The sequence below is a fragment of the Dendrobates tinctorius genome, unplaced genomic scaffold (genome assembly GCF_039654945.1).
Source record: "Dendrobates tinctorius isolate UK_male_01 unplaced genomic scaffold, ASM3965494v1 ptg000135l, whole genome shotgun sequence".
Lineage (NCBI taxonomy): Eukaryota > Metazoa > Chordata > Amphibia > Anura > Dendrobatidae > Dendrobates > Dendrobates tinctorius.
In genome coordinates this window covers 9,681,602-9,701,404 of record NW_027361803.1, presented here as the reverse complement: position 1 = coordinate 9,701,404, position 19,803 = coordinate 9,681,602, and the positions used below count along the sequence as shown (strand labels likewise).

The window sequence follows — 19,803 nt, the reverse complement described above, 5'->3', positions numbered from 1 at the left end:
AAAGGCAGTGGCCGCATCTTATAGCGGCAAAACGAGGTGACAGGTTCCCTGTAATGCCACTATAAAAAGGAAGTGACAAACATTGTGAAAAACAAAATTTGTGTCAGTTTCAGGAGTTTTGGCAGCGACTGTATATGGGAGACATCAGAGCAGCTATTCTCCTCCAACTAGCTCAGAGACAACTGAGATTTAGAGACAGAGCCTTGTTAAATATTAATAATCCGTTAATTTCTTATAAGACTCAGTTCTGTACATTGCTTTAGCTTACACGACATATGCTATTTTTAAGCTTGGCTCATGGTACAGGACAACTCCATATATACCAGGATCACGTGCTTCAAGAGACGTATATAATTCATGGCTAACTGTAGAGGTCGCTCGTTCCTTCCCTCACCATCATGAGACACAGACGCAAGATGCCATCTCTGCAGGGACATAACTGAACAACTGGTAAGAAGCCTAAGAGAGACAGAGGCCATTTGCCATGTGGCATCCCAGAGAAAGAAGGTGACAAGCTTTTGCAATGAACTGATGGACAATCTCTCTTTCACCTATTTTTATGTTTTTCTGTAATAATCTTTTCTTTGATGGAAGAATCCAAATAAACCACTATATTTTTATCTGGTAACTAGTCCTAAGTATTTTACAAGGATAAGCATTATTTTACAAGCCTGCAGAGGCGACAACTGGAGAAAATATTGGATACAGGTGATATAAAGGCCAGAGATAGTGTTACTCCTTATGTACTCACAGGACGCTTATTCTGAACAGTCACCTGATATGACAGTAAAGCGTACCTGAGGGGTGTGGAAGAAAAATTTAGCAAATACATTCATCATATATTTTGCTGTTTATTTAGCGGAATATATCATGAGACGTGTGGGATTACTGACACTTACTTCTATAGAACATAAATCCACCAATGCCGAGAAGAGCGACGACCACCACAGCTACGACCACAGCGATGATCCGGACTCTGGACTTCTCTGGTTCTGGTTGGAAAACAGAAATATAAATCTGATCTGTGGATTACACTGAGAGCGTCATGTATCAGCCGCACATTAGTCTCCTCCGCTGCACTGATGACATATGTATCAACAATTGTCTATTGTGGCCCAATTGCCACTAGACCAGAAGAGATTCCAACGAAAGTGAGATAAAAAATATTAAATGTTTATTAATAACAAGTTTAAAAATCTGATTGGATACTAAAAAATAGACAGGGCTAAGGCTTCAAAAAACAAGGAGGGAAGAACACAGCCCAAAAGGCACAGCACAGTAATATAAACCAATATCAGAACTGTACGTGTATATCAACATTAGGACACAAAGGCCGCCACTATGTTATATCCATTAGTGCTGTCAATCAATAATATATATTGGTATAATCCATGCAAAGCTTCATAACGGAGATACAGCAAATCACATAGTGGAAAAACCAATGTGACCAAAGGATGTTGCGAGGTGAGGATTAACCCAGTGCAGAAAATGTGCAAATATATTGTATCCTAAGCAGTGGCTATCCTCTTCTAGTTAGCAGCAGTATCTGATGAATCCAAGGACAGATTTACCATAATATCCCTGTAAATCAGGCTAAAATAATTCCCCCTATAATACATATATTGTGAAGTACAGTATTCAGGTGTACAAGACATCTTGTTCTCCAAGACGCCATCTTGTTGTTTACGAAATAAATTCTGTTAGCTGTTATCAGTTTGTACCAGGATGAAGAAGTTCTGTGAAGGGGGTTATTGTGTAAAGACCTTGACTCATGAAGTTCTGTAATTTTTTTCCATGTCACGTAGCTAGGGACAATATTCCGGTTTTCTTGCAATACTATTGGCTTATAAAGTAAATGTGTCACGACGATGCTATTGGTAGCTGAGTACTTTGCATAATTAAGCAAAATACTATAAAAAAGGTGACATAATAAACGGGGTCAGTGATCTGCCTTGATCCTCCCATACAGAAACACATCTCCGTCTGGTCATTCTCAGTTGCTAGCAACGCCCTGTGGATTAATTTGGAAATCACTTGGTCAACCGTGAAGGGTCACTTGATCCTCCCTCAATAGCTACCTCTACAGCTGGCTGCCCAACGTGGGGTCCCCAAACAGGGACGTCTCTGCCCCCGGAGGACAAGACAAAGGACCCTCGGACCGGACAAAGGAACTGGAAAATTGGGACTGATCATCCCCCACGACAACCACGGTAAGTTGGCAGTTATACTGTACAGACTGACCGTTTGGTGTGGTTTTCCTGTGCTTGTTGCTGCAAAGAGGATCTGAGGTTTGTCCTTGATGGTGGGGTGATTCTTGGGTGGAATCATATAGAGGTGCAGTCCTGTTGGGGGCCCAGTGTTCGAACCGTACCTCATAAGGGACGGACACCCCGGATTGACCAGTGATTGTGACTCTCTTTATAGTCAAAATATCCTGAAATCCTCATCACTGTTAGAATCAGGCGTGGTGATGTGATCGAAGATTGGGTAGGATACGTAACTCAGGTATATATATATAATCAGAGGTGTCCGGAGGGATAGTCTGAGACACCCTCCTCTTTTCAATGAGTACCGCGTTGAATTTTGGGCATCCCAGAGGGGGATAGACCCGGTGGAACAGACTGTACGGCCGCTCCAGTACTGTGCACAACTGAAGTAAGGATATTTTGCTCTAAAGGAGAGAATCCTGTTTCCGTGGAAGAAAAAGAAGAATTTCGTGGCTTGGCACATGAATTGTGTGACGAAGGTGTTAGGAAGAACAAAGGATGTGAATTCTGACAGTTTGTGTTATTGCTATATTGAAGAAGGAATTGAGAAAGTGATTGAGAAGGAACTGAGAGTAATGTGCCAGAAAGACTCCGGACGATGCATTAAAAGTAGAAAAAAAAGTTTTCAGAAGAATTTATCCTGCTCTGTATCAGCAGGAAAAAAAAAAAACAAGCCAGCAGCTGCTCCAGTTCCCACTCCACTCTTAGACCCCACCGCAGCTGTAAACACAGCTCGTTCTTTATCAGTGGCACACATAGCAAACTCCAGCTCCCGCTCTCCAAACATACACAAATTCAGCTCCCTACTCCAATATCTCACCCAATCCTATGACTGGGAACCTTACTCCCCAGTCCCTCCGCACCAATTCTTGTCTGCAGTGCTGGCACTGTGGCCGACTCGGTCACTTTCAGAGAGATGGTCATACCCCCGCTGTTTTAATCGAAGTAGATGGCAGACCCAATAAACATACTCTTACAAAACCAATCCCTGTGGGACCCTTCCCCGAGGTTACTGCTCAGTTCGTAATCTCTCCCACATGTCTAGTAAATTTACTAGGGGCAGATTTATTATCACAGTTCCGCTCCAGAATACAATTCCAAGATGATGGCCAGATGGTTCGTACGTTACATAACCCTTATGCAGATGAAGACAGTGAGGAAATCTGTATTTTGCATGCCCTTCCCACAGGTATGATGGCCCTGATAGGCCTAGATCCACCCCCAATAGTGCCTGAGGATCACTGACTCACCCCATACATCTCAGAGATACCATCTAAAATTTGGTCAAAAGGACCAAATGATATAGGGAAAATGCCTGTAGAACCAATAAAAGTGTTTCTTAAACCTGGCGCCCCTTTTCCCAAAGTCCATCAATATCCTTTGAAACATGATCAGGAGCGGGGCCTCCAGGGACAAATACAAATGTTACTTGATAACGGTGCTCTGGTACCCTGTGTTTCTCCATGTAATACGCCCTGGTTTCCCGTTAAGAAAAAGACCCCACCTGGCCAACCCTCTGTGTACAGGCTGGTACAAGATCTACGGGCAGTTAATGCAGCTACTGTTCTGGAAACTCCAGTGGTGCCTAATCCACATACTCTTTTGTCCCAAATACCCCAGGATACTGCTTGGTTTACAGTCATCGACCTTGCCAATGCCTTCTTTAGCATTCCGTTACACCCAGATTGCCAGTTTGTTTGCATTCACTTATCAGGGACGACAGTTAACATGGACAGTTATGCCACAAGGGGCCCAAAACAGTCCCAACCAGTTTGCATAAAATATTAGCGAGTGTCTCTTGCCCTGGCAGTTAGATCACCCCCACCCAGGTCACGCTGCTTCAGAATGTGGATGATCTTTTCTTGTGTGCACGGACGGAGCCATTGTTGCCACTGTTAGCCTCCTCAAGCATCTGGCAGCACTGAATTGTCAGGGTTCGGCCTTGAAACCTCAGTTCTGCCTTGGTCAAGTGATATTCTTGGGTCACTGTCTCCTTCAGGGTGTCAGACACCTCACAGAAGAAAGAAAAATAGCTGTCAGCTCCCTTCATTTCCCAAAAGATGAAACTGAACTCCAGCGTTTTCTTGGACTATGTACTTATTGTCGTCAGTGGATACCGGATACATCCCGCATAATGCAACCCCTTTACAACGCCTCAAAAGACGGTATAATTAACTATAAGATCACCGGTTTGTATGGAAAGCCTTTATTGTGCCTTCTCTGAATTAAAGCGACTTATTGCTTCCGCCCCTGCCTTGGGCATCCCGGGCTATACTCGACCGTTCCATTTGTATGTGTCTGAGAATGAAGGACACGCAGCAGGGGTACTTACACAATCACATGGCAATAGGCAACGACCAATGGGTTAATATTCGGGCCGCCTCGACCCTGTGGCCCGAGCATTACCAAGTTTCATGAGGGCAGTTCACGCCACTCATTCGTTGCTTGACAAGACTGCAGACATAAATCTTGGACATGAAACGCACATTTTTGCCCCGCATGATATTGCAGCAATACTGACACTTCAGCAACCAAGACATTTGACTGTGCAACGACACTTACGGCTGCAGTGTTCACTCCTTTTGCCTGACCATGTCAAGTTGCATCGCTGTACAACAATCAACCCTGCTACTTTACTGCCGGTCCCCAAGAAAGATGGCAGTGATGAGGATTATCTCCATCATGACTGTTCCCAACTTCTGACTGAAGAAACAGCTACTCCACCAAATGTCAGCGAGAATCCACTTCCAAATCCCTATCTGGTGTTATACACGGATGGTTCAAGATATGCTGAGGAGTTTGGTAGATTCCACACGGGATACGCTGTTACCACAGAGGACACTGTAGTGCAAGCAGCTCCACTCCCGCCCTCACAGTCAGCCCAAGAAGCAGAACTCCAGGCTCTGTCTGCTGCATGTATTTTGGCCAAGAACAGGCAGGCTAATATATACACGGACTCACGGTATGCATTTGGTATTTCTCACGATTTTGGGGCTCTATGGGCCAATCGAGGGTTTATTACTACTGCCGAAACCCCATTGAAAAATGCTGAAGCTGTTAAAATCCTCATGGATTCGATGAAATTACCTACTCAGGTGGCCATTATCAAAGTTATGGCGCACGGTCCTAGGAACAGTCCACAGACTGTGGCAACGCATTTGCGGATATGCAAGCAAAAGCCGCCGCTCTCTTACCCGTTGAACCAACCATACCAACTATGGTGACTACAAGCTCTCAGCGTAAACAGTTGCAAGAGCTGCTGACTCTATAAGAACCTGATGATCTACAACAAACTGAGATTTTCTGTCGGACCCCGCGAGAACGATTAATGACGATGCAGAGAATTGTCTCCAAAGGAAGAGGTGAAGGAATGGAAGACTGATGGAGCACGCATATAATGGTCTCTGGAAAAAGGACCAACTCGTGTGTCTCCCTAAGCGGATGTACCCTGCTACTGCCACATGGGCCTACACATCAAGGAAAGAATCAGGCCCTCGCACTGGTGCAAAAATTCTACTGGGCCCCGGGAATTTCCACAGTTTTGACAGCGCTCAACCGTGCCTGTAATGTGTCACACCTGCAATCCTGGTCAACTTCAACGTGTACCCCCGAAGCATCTTGCTAAGCCCGACTATCCTTTCCAAAGGCTCCAGGTGGACCATATTACGTTACCTAAGTCTGGAAGGTATGAATACTGTTTGGTTGTTGTTGACATGTTCTTCAGTTGGCCGGAAGCATTCCCTGTTGCCAACATGACTGCAAAAACCACAGCGAAGAAACTGGTGATGGAAGTCATATGCAGATATGGGGTTCCAGAAGTTGTTGAAAGTGATCAAGGTCCGGCCTTTTCTTCTCATGTGTACCAAGAAGTTCTGACAATGCTTGGATCCACTGTAGCCCTCCATACTCCGTACCACCCACAATCCAGTGGGAAAGTTGAGAGGCTGAACGGCACACTGAAGGGACAATTGACCAAAATGATGCAGGAGACTACGGCTCCATGGCCAGAGCTCCTACCCATTGTATTATACCATATTCGTACTACCCCTATTGCAAAACATAACCTGTCCCCATATGAGATATTGTTTGGTGCTAGGCCCCCAGGTGCAAATTTCCAGCCTCAGCAGTTATCAGAAGAAACTGGCCGTGCTGTTCAAAATGTTATTCAGCTTAGTAAAAATCTTGCTAACACCCATGCTCTAGTTTCCTCTTCTCTTCCAGATTCAGCAGAAACCGACACCTGTCATAACCTGAAGCCTGGTGATTTTGTAGTCGTGAAAAGGCATGTCAGAAAGCACTGACTGGAACCCTTGTATGACGGTCCCTATCAAGTTCTCCTCATCACTCAACAAGCCAATAGCAAATAAAAGGGGGCATAATGTTTTGGTTTTCCGCATTTTCCATATTATTATTGGTAGACGTTAAAGTTAGAAGACATTCAAAGACTCAGAGATCAATATAATAAAGACAATGATCGTAATAAGGACAGTTGGTGGTCAGAATTGGGGGATGGCTAGCTGGGATCTTACAAAGCTTGTTGCATATTGCTGCCTGTATCCTTGTTGTATATGTGATACTAAAACTTGTTCTTTGGTGTATTTCTGTATGTATTAGGGAATTCTGCACTAGGACAGCTAATGATGATACCAAAGGCGTCGTCACCCCTGCTCTTCTCTACACAGATCTCAAAAGGTTCCTTGATGAAGATGTTGAAGCCAAGAGCATGGCTACCTTCAAAACATCTCCACCACCGTCATCAAAAATTGTTATTCATAAATTGCAGCATACAGGGGGATGGGTGCGCCGCAACAGCCATGACTGATAACATGGCATCAGCCATGTGAAGACAAGTACTCCTCAAGCTGCTAGCTTGGGAGAGTACCTCTGCCCTGTCTGTTATGTGCTAACTAAATTTATCTAGGGGGGATTGTGAAGTACAGGATTCAGATGTACGGGACATCTTGTTTTCCAAGACACCATCTTGTTGTTTACTAAATAAATTCTGTTAGCTGTTATCAGTTTGTACCAGTATAAACAGGATGAAGAAGTTCTGTGAAGGGGGTTATTGTGTAAAGACCTTGACTCATGAAGTTCTGTAACTTTTTTCCATGTCACGTAGCTAGGGACTGTGATATACAATGTCTGTAAAGTATGATGTTTTTTTTTTTCTCTGTAAGATATGTGCCTAGAAATCTCTCCCTTCCCTCTGATGAGAAATTCAGCATGTCAGCCCCTACAGCTTTCCCCCTTCCCCCCTCCTTTACAGCCTGTGTCCGCACTGGTAATAGGACACTTCCTGTTACAAACATTTGGCTCCTCTCCACAGCTAGAAATGTTAATTAAGCTGATGAAAAAAAGGGGGAAAAGATCTCTTTGTCTGAAACCACGAGGTTTGAATGCAGCTATGGGTGATATTAAAGAGTCTGTACCGTAAAAACCATACACAGCACGGATACAACAATCATTTTTGTGATCTGAGTGGTCCCAGCTTCGCTACGGTGCCTTTTGCGTAGTCCACGGACGTCCAGAGACTGAGATATGTATTGCACCCAAATAGAATGTCTCAGTTATGGCATGTTTGGTGTTTTCGGATTCTATTCGGTGAATCACAAACAATGAGGCCCCATGTGGGTCGGTACGGGTTTTTACCGTTTAGATATAGTTATTCTAAGCTTTGTAGTTTGATTCTAAATCCAGGAGTACGGGGCAGACCCTCTCCAGACTGCCCCTTCCATGATGTCACACAGACCCTAGTCTATAGCTATCCCCTAGCAAATTCCAGTCAGTTGGAGCAGAGGTTTGATGCTGAACAGACCTACACCAATGTCTGGGGACGTCTGGCCCCTCCCCCTCCAAGCCGCATGGTCTGCCTGATATCCAAGCACATGTGAGTGTTACTTTCTGAATTTTAATCCCCATTATGTTATATTTGTATTGTACATATTTTATGTCTCAATTTTATAGCACCTTTTATCTGTATAACCACTGCCCTACTTTTTCGGGGAATAAATGATTTAATATTTAGTCTGTCTCTATGCTCTAAGAAACGAACTAAGCGCCCCTTTTAGATAACCGCTACTAATTCAATGGGTTTGCCACGGACCCTCTTAATTAACTCTGTGAATTAAGTAAACCGTGACTGGTGGTAGCGCGTTGTGTACGGTTGTTGTGGCTAGTTGGCAGTCCAGAAGGGTCTTATATTGCTGAATGAGGGGCTGCGGCCACAGCATTGATAATTCCCTCACTGCAGTAGCCTAACCGCCGGTCCACAACAAGCAGCCCGTCCGGCGACTAATTATCCTAGGTGCAGTTCCCTGACTGACCTGAGGGTAAGGGGGGCGCCGGAGAGCTGTGAGTTCCAAAGTGGAACTGAGAAAGTGGGATATACATAAATCCCCGCTGTTCGTAGAAGATTGATAGCAGTGGTGGGGCACCCAAAATACCCTCCTACAGCAAATTGTTATAGCGAGATTAGCTTGCTAGATATTTTTGTCACATGGTGTCAATGGTGGGATAACTAAAATAAGCCCCCACTGTGCCTGTGATAGCCGTGTGCCGGCAGTGTGTCGCGTTCCTCCGTCCGCAGATACACCAGTGTCAGTGGTGGGATTGTGACATAGTGGTGACACAGGGTCTGCTGTCCGTCGCATTTTGGTGGCAGCGGGACCCCCGTTCGTCACGGAGTGGCGAACAGCGGCGGGCTGTTCGTCACATATTGGTGGCAGAGCGGTGGGATAATCCTAGAGCATTAGTGATTTGGTTTGAGCAATCATCCCTCTCTCTAAAGACCTGCACGGTTCCTGCGAGAATCCTGCATCATAGGTTTTGGAGAACAGACTCAGTGGTTATTAGTCCTGAGACATTTTTGTGTACGTACAAGTATCCCCTCCAGTTTCTTCGTTTTTCTTTCCTATCTTTTATTTGGCAACCATGGCGATGAGAGTGGAGTGGTATAAGCAGCAGAAAAAGGAAACTCTTGCTGGGTTATGCACGTACCGAGGCATTGACGCCACAAGCAAAACCAAAGACCAACTGATCGCGGCTCTGGTGCAGCTGGACAACACCCAGGGTCCAGCGGACGTAGAAGTTGGCCCAAGTGACAATGGGGCTGCAGCAGAGGCTCCACTCCTGAGCGCTGGCCCCACATTCAACCAGAGCACGCTGGATCCCTACCTGCAAGCGGCCTTGGACGCACTCCCTGCTGAAGACCGTGACGGACGTTTGCAGCTGATCCAGCAAGCTCGAGAGAGAGAGCAGAGCAGCGAGCCGAGCGGGAGAGAGCGGAGCAGCGAGCTGAACGAGAAGCTCAGAGGGCCCACTGGAGATGCTCCAGCGGGGGTGGAATGCCCCCACAGCCCGAAGCAGTGAGCCCAGCAGAGTCCAGGGTCCTAAACCCCGGCCAGAGCATTTTCCCATGATGGAAAAGGACGGGGACTTGGACACGTTTCTGCGAGCCTTTGAGAAAGCCTACAGACAGTACTGTCTACCCCCTGACCAATGGGCCAGGTACTTGACCCCAGGGCTAAAAGGCAAAGCTCTGGAGGCGTTTGCTTCTCTTCCGCCAGAAGTCGATGAGGACTATGAGGCCATAAAGCAGGCTCTGATTGCCAAATACCGGCTGACACCTGAGGTATACCGAAAGAAGTTCCGGCACCTCCAAAGTGGCCCACATGATAGCTACAGTGATGTGCAAGGACTTAGGACCCACTTTGACTAGTGGATCCATGGACTGTCCGTTGAATCCTTTGAGCAGCTACGGGACCTGATGATCAAAGACCAGTTCCTGCATCTCTGCCCAGCTGAGGTCCGACAGTTCATCCTGGACCGCGAACCAACGAACGGGGACAAAGCGGCGCAGATCGCCGACAACTACGAGACCAACAGGAAGCCAGAGACACGGAGGCCAGTCACCACCAGCTGGAGAGGGGTAAGCCTGCAACCAACCCCAATGCCCCAGCTAGCCGTCCCTCCGGAGGCCCTGTCCCTGTTGCCGACACCAGGCCTACTACTGACAGTCGCCTGTGTTTCACCTGCAATCGGACTGGTCACTTCCGTTCCTCCTGTCCGGAAAAGCCGAAGAGTCCCCCAGCCAAGGCCTCTGGGCCCAACGCCTCTGTTCTTTTGGTGGGAGGTGTGGTTGGGAGGATTGACGACAACGTTCAACCTGTCCAGGTGGGGGCCCGTCTTGCTACAGGCCTCAAGGACACCGAGGCTGAACGAACCCTCATCCGTCCTGGACTGGCGGCCCCTGAAGAGTTTGTTGAGGGGAAAACCCTGACTGTCACCGGGATTGGAGGCACCCGTTGTCCCTTGCCAGTGGCCCGGGTTTTTCTTGATTGGGGTGCTGGGAGCGGGTTGAGGGAGGTGGGAGTGTCTGAAAACCTGCCCACTGATGTTTTATTGGGGACTGACTTGGGGTGGATGGTTGCATTCTATGTCCCTGACACCCTTCCCCAATCTGATAATAAGGGTAACGTTAACCCTGATGTTGATAATGGGAAACTGAATGTGTTACCTGCTAATGCCTTGATGAGTAATGATGCAATTAACAACCATTCTTTCCCCAGGTATGATGGTGATGTGAATGTACCAAAGCAATCTGACAACCATTCTTGTCCTAGGAATGGTGATAATGATGATGATGATATATCTGTGCCGACTGAACCTGTTAACCATTTCTTTGAAACGGTAGATGTGTCCACAGGTACCGAAGTGCTCAGCCGCGTCACTCTGCGGAGTGAGACGGCTGAAGAACCCCTGGCAGGAGCAAGCAACGATGCTCAAGGAAATGGGGAGGTGCATGGGGACCATGAGGAAGGTAATGCCATGCAGCTGACCAGTGCCACCGAGGAAGGTAACTGGCCCATAAGTAGCACTGCTCCTGAAGTGTTGGGGGTGGATGGGGAGTTAGATCCCAGGGCAGCACCGGGACAGATACTGCCGCTCCTGTAACACCTGTCAAAAAGTGGGTACGGCGGGGCCTGCTCTTAAGGCTCCCCTTATTCCTTTGCCGGTGATAGAGGAGCCTTTTCAGAGGATCGCAGTGGACATTGTAGGCCCGCTGGCCGTCCACAGCAGCTCTGGAAAGCAATACATTCTCACCGTGGTAGACTACGCTACCCGGTACCCAGAGGCAGTGGCTCTGTCTTCAACCAGGGCAGATAAGGTGGCTGACGCACTGGTGACCATCTTTTCAAGGGTAGGATTTCCCAGGGAGATGCTTACCGATCAAGGGACCCAATTCATGTCTCGCCTAATGGAGGCTCTCTGTGAGAAAATGCAGGTGAAGCACCTGGTATCGAGTGCGTATCACCCACAGACTAATGGTTTGTGTGAACGCTTCAATGGTACCCTCAAACAGATGCTCAGCATGCTGGTTGAGACCCAAGGGCACGACTGGGAGCGGTACCTCCCACACTGCTGTTCGCTTACAGAGAAGTTCCGCAGGCCTCGACCGGGTTCTCCCTCTTCGAGCTCCTGTGCGGCAGGCGAGTCCGGGGACCCCTTGGGTTGATAAGAGAATCCTGGGAAGATGAGCCAAACCCCACAGAAGTGTCCATCGTGGATTATGTCATGCGCTTCCGTGACAAAATGCAGACCTTGTCGCAGTTGGTGCATGACAACATGACGCAGGCTCAGGCTGACCAGAAGCACTGGTATTACCAGAACGCCCGGGAGCGGACCTACCAGGTGGGTCAAAAGGTGTGGGTGCTGGTCCCCGTACCAACGGATAAGCTTCAGGCAGCCTGGGAAGGCCCATACGTCATCCACCAACAGCTCAACCCAGTCACCTACGTGGTCACGCTTGACCATGCTCGGGATAGGCGCAAGGCCTTTCACGTCAACATGCTGAAGGCGCACCACGAACGTGAAGCTTGCGTCCTACCGGTCTCCAACCTGCCCGAGGATGGGGAGGAAGATCCCCTCCTGGACATGCTGGCCCAAGCCAAGGCCAATGGGTCCCTTGAGGACATGGAGATAAGTGGTTTGCTAACCGTATCCCAGCGGTCGCAGTTGGTGGAAACCCTGGAACCCTTCTGGGCCGTGTTCACCAACCGACCTGGGAAGACGGAGTTAGCGGTTCATGAGGTGGACACCGGGAATCATGCCACATTACGGCGAACACCTTATCGGATCTCTGAGGCGGTGCAACAGGTCATGCGCCAAGAGATCGGTGAGATGTTAAGGCTGGGGGTGATTCGACCGTCAAAAAGCACGTGAGCTTCACCTGTAGTCCTCGTGCCTAAAAAGGATCGAACCACCCGGTTCTGCGTGGACTACAGGGGGCTCAACGCCATCACAACCTCTGATGCCCACCCGATGCCGCGCATCGAGGATCTGCTTGAGCGGCTGGCAAAAGCAAGGTACATATCCATCATGGATTTGAGTCGAGGATACTGGCAGATTCCCCTGAGGCGCAGGAGAAATCCGCCTTTATCACCCCCTTTGGACTGTACGAGTCCACTGTCATGCCCTTCGGCATGAAGAATGCCCCTGCCACTTTCCAGCGGATGGTCAACCACCTGCTTCGGTGACTGGAGGAGTATGCGGTGGCGTACTTAGACGATATTGCCATCTTCAGTTCCACCTGGGAGGAACATCTTCAGCACCTCCAGGAGGTGCTCAAGCGTCTTCACAAGGCAGGCCTGACTATCAAGCCGGGAAAGTGCCAGATGGGCATGCGCGAGGTCCACTACCTGGGGCACCGAGTAGGCGGGGGTTTCATGAGTCCGGGGCCAGGAAAAGTGGACGCAATCGTGTCCTGGCCCACCCCCAGGACTAAGAAACAGGTGAAGTCCTTCTTGGGCACTGCAGGGTACTATAGGCGGTTCGTGCAGGACTATAGCGCCCTTGCAAAACCCTTGACTGACCTCACCAAGCAGAGGCTACCCCAAACAGTCAACTGGACAGATGACTGTGAGACGGCTTTCCAAGCTTTGAAAGCAGCCCTGTGCAGCTCTCCAGTGTTGAGAGCAGTCGACAGCAGTCGCCCGTTTCTGGTACAGACCGACGCCAGCGAGTTTGGCCTCGGTGCTGTGCTCAGCCAGGTCGACTCGGGGAACCAGGAACACCCTGTGTTGTACCTGAGCCGGAAACTTTTGCCGAGGGAAGTGGCATAATCCACCATCGAGAAGGAGTGTCTGGCCATGGGGTGGGCACTGCAACGTTTGCAGCCCTACCTGTACGGACGCACCTTCACGGTGGTATCCGACCACAACCCTCTGAGCTGGTTGCACACAGTGTCCGGAACCAATGGAAGGTTGCTCCGCTGGAGCCTTGCCCTTCAACAGTACAACTTTACTGTAAAACACAGGAAGGTGTTATGAATGGGTCACCGAGAAAAAAAAGCAACACACGCTAAGTCTCAGAAAAACAGAGAGGTTGGCAACTATGCAGATTGCAGATCCCTAATCTTAACACACAAATAGCAGCAGTCGTGGAGCGTACCTACGATGAATCTAGACGCCTCGTCACAACCGGAGAACTACATAAGCCTAAAGCAGGAAGAGAGGAAAACTAACTGCCCCAGAGCAGACCCCAAAGGAAAGACAGCCCCCCACATGTATTGACGGTGAAGCAAGATGAAAACACAAACAAAGGCAGAAAAATAGGCTGAGCAAATGATGGGGCCAAACTAACTTGAAAGAACAGGAAAGGAAAGATACTGTCTGCAATCTGCCGAAAAACCCTACCCAAAATAATGTCCAACACTTCTGATAACAAAATTAACCCTGAAGTCACTAGACTTCTCCCACTATATCAGCACTCTGAAATATTCTGAGACAGAGCAAAAAAGAGGCCAATCTAATAAAGGACAAAAAGGCAAATACAGATAAATAAGAGTGGAAATTCAGCATAGCCCAGCCGGGCAGGCTGACCACACAAAAACTGAGCAGACCAACAAGAGCAAGTGTGAACATTAGCAAAAACAAACTTAACTTGAGAAGACTGGAGCAGAGCTGAAGTCCAAGACCTGAGAAGCAGACTGAATCACCAGCAACAGGATAGGGCGTCGGCTGTCTTATATCCAGTCTGACACTCCAGAGATCCAATCATTATCTTCCTCGTCAGGTGGCAGACCACTACCAATTAAATCAACCTCACTACCTCCTGTCACCACCAGAGGGAGAACGGAAAGAGAACTCCCAGCTGGTGGAGCAGAAAATGAGCTCGTAACAGTACCCTCCCTTGAGGAGGGGTCACCGAACCCTCATTCACGCCACCAGGCCAATCAGGATGGGCCCAGTGAAAAGCACGAACCAATTGGCATGAATATCCGAGGCAGAGACCCAAGAATTATCCTCCTGGCCATAACCCTTCCATTTGACCAAATACTGGAGTCTCTGTATGACCAAACGAGAATCCAATATTTTCTCTACCTCATATTCCACATTGCCTTTAACCAAAACAGGGTCAGGAGTTGCCGCCACAGGAACTACTGGCTCAACAAACCTCTTCAACGGTGATTTGTGAAATACGTTATGGATTTTGAACGTAACTGGAAGAGCCAATCGAAAAGAAACAGGATTAAGAATCTCCAAAATCTTATAAGGTCCAATAAATCTTGGCTTAAACTTTGGAGATGCAACCTTCATAGGAATATTCTTAGACGACAACCAAACCATATCACCCACTTTAAACCGGGGACCAATGGTCCTATGCCGGTTGGAAAAACGCTGGGCCTTTTCCTGAGAGAGTGACAACTTATCCACCACTTGGTCCCATATCTGCTGCATTCTCACAACCACAGTGTCCACACCTGGGCAGGACGAAGATTCCACTTGTCCTGAAGAGAATCGAGGATGAAACCCAAAATTGCAGAAAAAGGGTGATATCAAAGTGGCAGAACTAGCTCTATTGTTCAGCGCAAATTCGGCCAAGGGCAAAAATTGACCCAATCATCTTGATCAGCAGATATAAAACATCTTAAATAAGACTCCAGGGTCTGGTTTGTTCTCTCAGTCTGCCCATTGGTCTGGGGATGAAACGCTGAGGAGAAGGATAACTGAATTCCCAGATTGGAACAAAAGGCTTTCCAAAATCTGGAAACAAACTGGACCCCTCTATCGGACACAATGTTCTCAGGAATCCCGTGTAACCGAACCACCTGTTGTAAAAACAAGGGTACCAACTCAGCGGAAGATGGCAACTTTGGGAGTGGTACAAGATGGACCATCTTCGAAAATCTATCACAAATCACCCAGATAACAGTCATTTTCTGAGAGACAGGAAGATCAGAAATAAAATCCATTGAGATATGGGTCCATGGCCTCTTGGGCACCGGCAGGGGCATCAGCAACCCACTAGAACGACAACAGGGTTTAGACCGAGAACAAGTCCCACAGGACTGTACAAAATTCCTGACATCACGAGACAAGGCAGGCCACCAAAATGACTGACTCACCAAATCTCTGGTGCCAAAAAATACCTGGATGACCAGCCAATGCGGAGCAATGGACTTCAGACATCACTCTCTTTCTCCACTGGTCAGGAACATACAATCTTCCCATAGGGCAACGCTCCGGTTTATCCTCCTGAAATTCCTCCAGGGCGCGTCTCAAATCGGGTGAAATGGCAGAAAGAACTACCCCCTCACCTAGGATAGTAGTAGGCTCAGTCACATTAAGAGAATCAGCAAAGAAACTCCTAGAAAGGGCGTCTGCCTTAACATTCTTAGTGCCCGGAAGAAAAGAGACCACAAAATTAAAACGCGTGAAAAACAAGGCCCATCTAGCCTGTCTAGGATTCAAGTGTTTAGCCGACTCCAGATAAATCAGATTCTTGTGATCGGTGAGGACCACAAATTGATGTCTAGCTCCCTCCAACCAATGTCTCCACTCCTCAAATTCCCATTTCATGGCCAACAATTCCCGATTCCCCACGTCATAGTTGCGTTCAGATGGGGAGAACTTTCGAGAAAAGAAGGCACAGGGATTCATCTTAGAAGTCACAGGGTCTTTTTGGGACAAAACAGCTCCTGCACCAATCTCAGAAGCGTCTGCCTCCACTTGAAATGGAAGTGAGACATCAGGTTGCCGTAGAACTGGAGCTGAAGTAAATCTCCGCTTAAGCTCCTGAAATGCTGAGACAGCCTCAGGAGACCAATTCAGCACATCAGCTCCCTTCTTGGTCAGATCAGTCAGTGGCTTGACAATACTAGAAAAATTACCTATAAATTTACGATAGAAATTAGCAAAACCCAAAAACTTCTGGAGAGCCTTCAAAGAAGTAAGCTGAACCCAATCATAAAATGGCCTGTACCTTGGCCAGGTCCATTTCAATAGTCGATGGAGACAAGATAAATCCCAAAAATGAAATCCTCTGTACACCAAAGAGGCATTTCGATCCCTTAACAAACAGGGAATTCTCCCTTAAAATCTGGAACACAGTCCGGACATGTTCCACATGGGAATCCCAATCACTAGAAAAGATCAAAATATCATCCAGATAGATAATCAAAAACTTATCAACAAAGTCTCGAAAAATATCATTCATAAAGGCCTGGAAGACAGAAGGGGCATTAGAGAGCCCAAAAGGCATCACCAGGTACTCAAAATGTCCCTCCGGAGAATTAAACGCCGTCTTCCATTCATCCCCGTGCTTGATGCGAATAAGATTATACGCCCCCCTGAGGTCAAGCTTAGTAAACCAGCAGGCACTCTTAACTCTGAAGAATAAATCAGACATCAGAGGTAACGGGTACTGATATTTAACCGTCATCTTGTTAAGGGAACGATAATTAATACACGGTCTTAATGAACCATCTTTCTTGGCCACAAAAAAAAAAAACCAGCGCCTAAAGGTGACGAGGATGGTCTAATATGACCCTTCCCCAATGACTCCTTAATATAGGATCGCATAGCATCATGTTCGGGTACAGATAAGTTGAAAAGCCGACCCTTGGGAAACTTACACCCAGGCATCAACTCAATTGCACAGTCATAACTCCTATGAGGAGGCAAAGACGCAGACTTACTCTCACTAAATACATCAGAGAAATCAGCCAGATAATCAGGAATATCATGAGACTGAGGAGAGGTGGAGAAAACAGGAGCGTCCTTAAGAACACACTGACAACCCCAACTCACCACAGACACAGATTTCCAATCCGAAACTGGATTATGAATTTGCAACCAGGGGAAACCCAGAACAATAGTATCATGCAAATTATGCAGCACCAAAAATTTACAATTTTCTTGGTGGTCTGGGGCAACTCGCATTATCACCTGGGTCCAAAACTGAGGTTTATTCTCTGCCAAAGGAGTGGCATCAATACCCCTCAAAGGAATAGGCATCTGCAGAGGCGTCATGGACAAACCACAACATTTAGCAAAGTCCAAATCCATCAGATTCAGAGCTGCTCCTGAATCCACAAAAGCCTTAGTGGAAAACGTGGACAAGGAGCAGATCAAAGTAATTGCCAAAAGGAACTTAGGTTGTACACTGCCCACAGCAAATGTGTGTGCAAAACGTTTCTCTCGTTTAGGGCAGACAGAAATGGTATGAGAGGCGTCTCCACAGAAAAAACACAGTTATTACGCCTTCTAAACTCCTGATGTTGCGCCCTAGACAACACCCCATCACATTGCATAGGTTCAGACATTTGTTCAGAAGGTGGCAGCGCCTCCCGTGTAGTTTTACGTTCACGTAAACGCCGATCAACTTGAATGGCTAATGACAGAGCCATCCAGACCAGAGGGAACAGGAAATCCCACCATAACATCCTTTACGGTCTCTGATAAACCTTTCCGAAAGAGAGCTGCCAGTGCACTATCATTCCATGTAGTAAGGACCGCCCACTTTCGGAATTTTTGACAGTATAACTCTGCAGGATCCTGACCCTGGTTTAATGCCAACAGGGTTCTCTCAGCTTGATCAACGGCATTAGGTTCATCATACAATAACCCCAAGGCTTGAAAGAATGCATCCACATTAGTGAGAATAGGATTTTCAGGTGTCAGAGAAAAAGCCCAATCCTGGGGATCGCCGCGCAGTAAGGAGATGACAATTTTAACCTGCTGCACAGAACTCCCCGATGAGTTAGGTTTCAAGGCAAGAAATAATTTACAATTATTCTTAAAATTCAGAAATTTAGACCGATCCCCAGAAAACACATCAGGAGTAGGAATCTTGGGTTCAGCAACATGTGACTGAATGAGGTAGGTAGAAATTCCCTGCACTTCAGCAGCAAGTTGCTCCACACGATCAGACAGTTGCTTAATCTCCATTAGGAGAGAGAAAAAAAAAATCCTCCTACGGCCCCAGAGAAAAAAGAGGAAAAAATATATAAAAAAAAAATTCTGACACTTTTTTTTTTCCTTTCTTCTTTTCTTTTATTCTTTTTTTAAACAATTCTTTCCTGCTTTTGAGTACCCTAGAATCTGCGGTATGGCTGGTGATTCTGTTATGAATGGGTCACCGAGGAGAAAAAAAAGCAACACACGCTATGTCTCAGAAAAACAGAGGTTGGCAACTATGCAGATTGCAGACCCCTGATATTAACACACAACTAGCAGCAGTCGTGGAGCGTACCTACGATGAATCTAGACGCCTCGTCACAACCGGAGAACTACATAAGCCTAAAGCAGGAAGAGAGGAAAACTGACTGCCCCAGAGCAGACCCCAAAGGAAAGACAGCCCCCCACATGTATTGACGGTGAAGCAAGATGAAAACACAAACAAAGGCAGAAAAATAGGCTGAGCAAACGATGGGGCCAAACTAACTTGAAAGGACAGGAAAGGAAAGATACTGTCTGCAATCTGCCGAAAAACCCTACCCAAAATAATGTCCAACACTTCTGATAACAAAATTAACCCTGAAGTCACTAGACTTCTCCCACTATATCAGCACTCTGAAATATTCTGAGACAGAGCAAAAAAGAGGCCAATCTAATAAAGGACAAAAAGGCAAATACAGATAAATAAGAGTGGAAATTCAGCATAGCCCAGCTGGGCTGGCTGACCACACAAAAACTGAGCAGACCAACAAGAGCAAGTGTGAACATTAGCAAAAACAAACTTAACTTGAGAAGACTGGAGCAGAGCTGAAGTCCAAGACCTGAGAAGCAGACTGAATCACCAGCAACAGGATAGGGCGTCGGCTGTCTTATATCCAGTCTGACACTCCAGAGATCCAATCATTATCTTCCTCGTCAGGTGGCAGACCATTACCAATTAAATCAACCTCACTACATCCTGTCACCACCAGAGGGAGAACGGAAGGAGAACTCCCAGCTGGTGGAGCAGAATATGAGCTCATAACAGGAAGGGCAGTGAAAACGGCAATGCCGATGGGTTGTCCCGCCGGGGCGAACCCGCTGAGGTGCGCATGGCCGATTACCGACAGGTAGTTCCTCCGTAGCGCCCTCTTAAGGGGGGAGGTGTGATATACAATGTCTGTAAAGTATGATGTTGTTTTTTCTCTGTAAAATATGTGCCTAGAAATCTCTCCCTTCCCTCTGATGAGAAATTCAGCATGTCAGCCCCTACAGCTTTTCCCCTTCCCCCCACCTTTACAGCCTGTGTCCGCACTGGT

General features: G+C 47.3%; 1 protein-coding gene across 4 annotated transcripts in view; it reads right to left on the bottom strand.

The window, feature by feature from the left end:
• The window catches only part of LOC141048423 (class I histocompatibility antigen, F10 alpha chain-like), a 300,218-nt gene that overhangs the window by 207,174 nt on the left and 73,241 nt on the right, over positions 1–19,803 (bottom strand). Inside the window, exon 5 of one of the 4 annotated variants that reach the window (XM_073543977.1) lies at positions 900–992. The exons of the other annotated variants lie outside the window; for them this stretch is intronic. Within the exon in view, the coding sequence (XP_073400078.1) occupies positions 900–992 (93 nt within the window). The remainder of the gene's footprint in view (positions 1–899; positions 993–19,803) is intronic. 4 annotated transcript variants of the gene reach the window in all.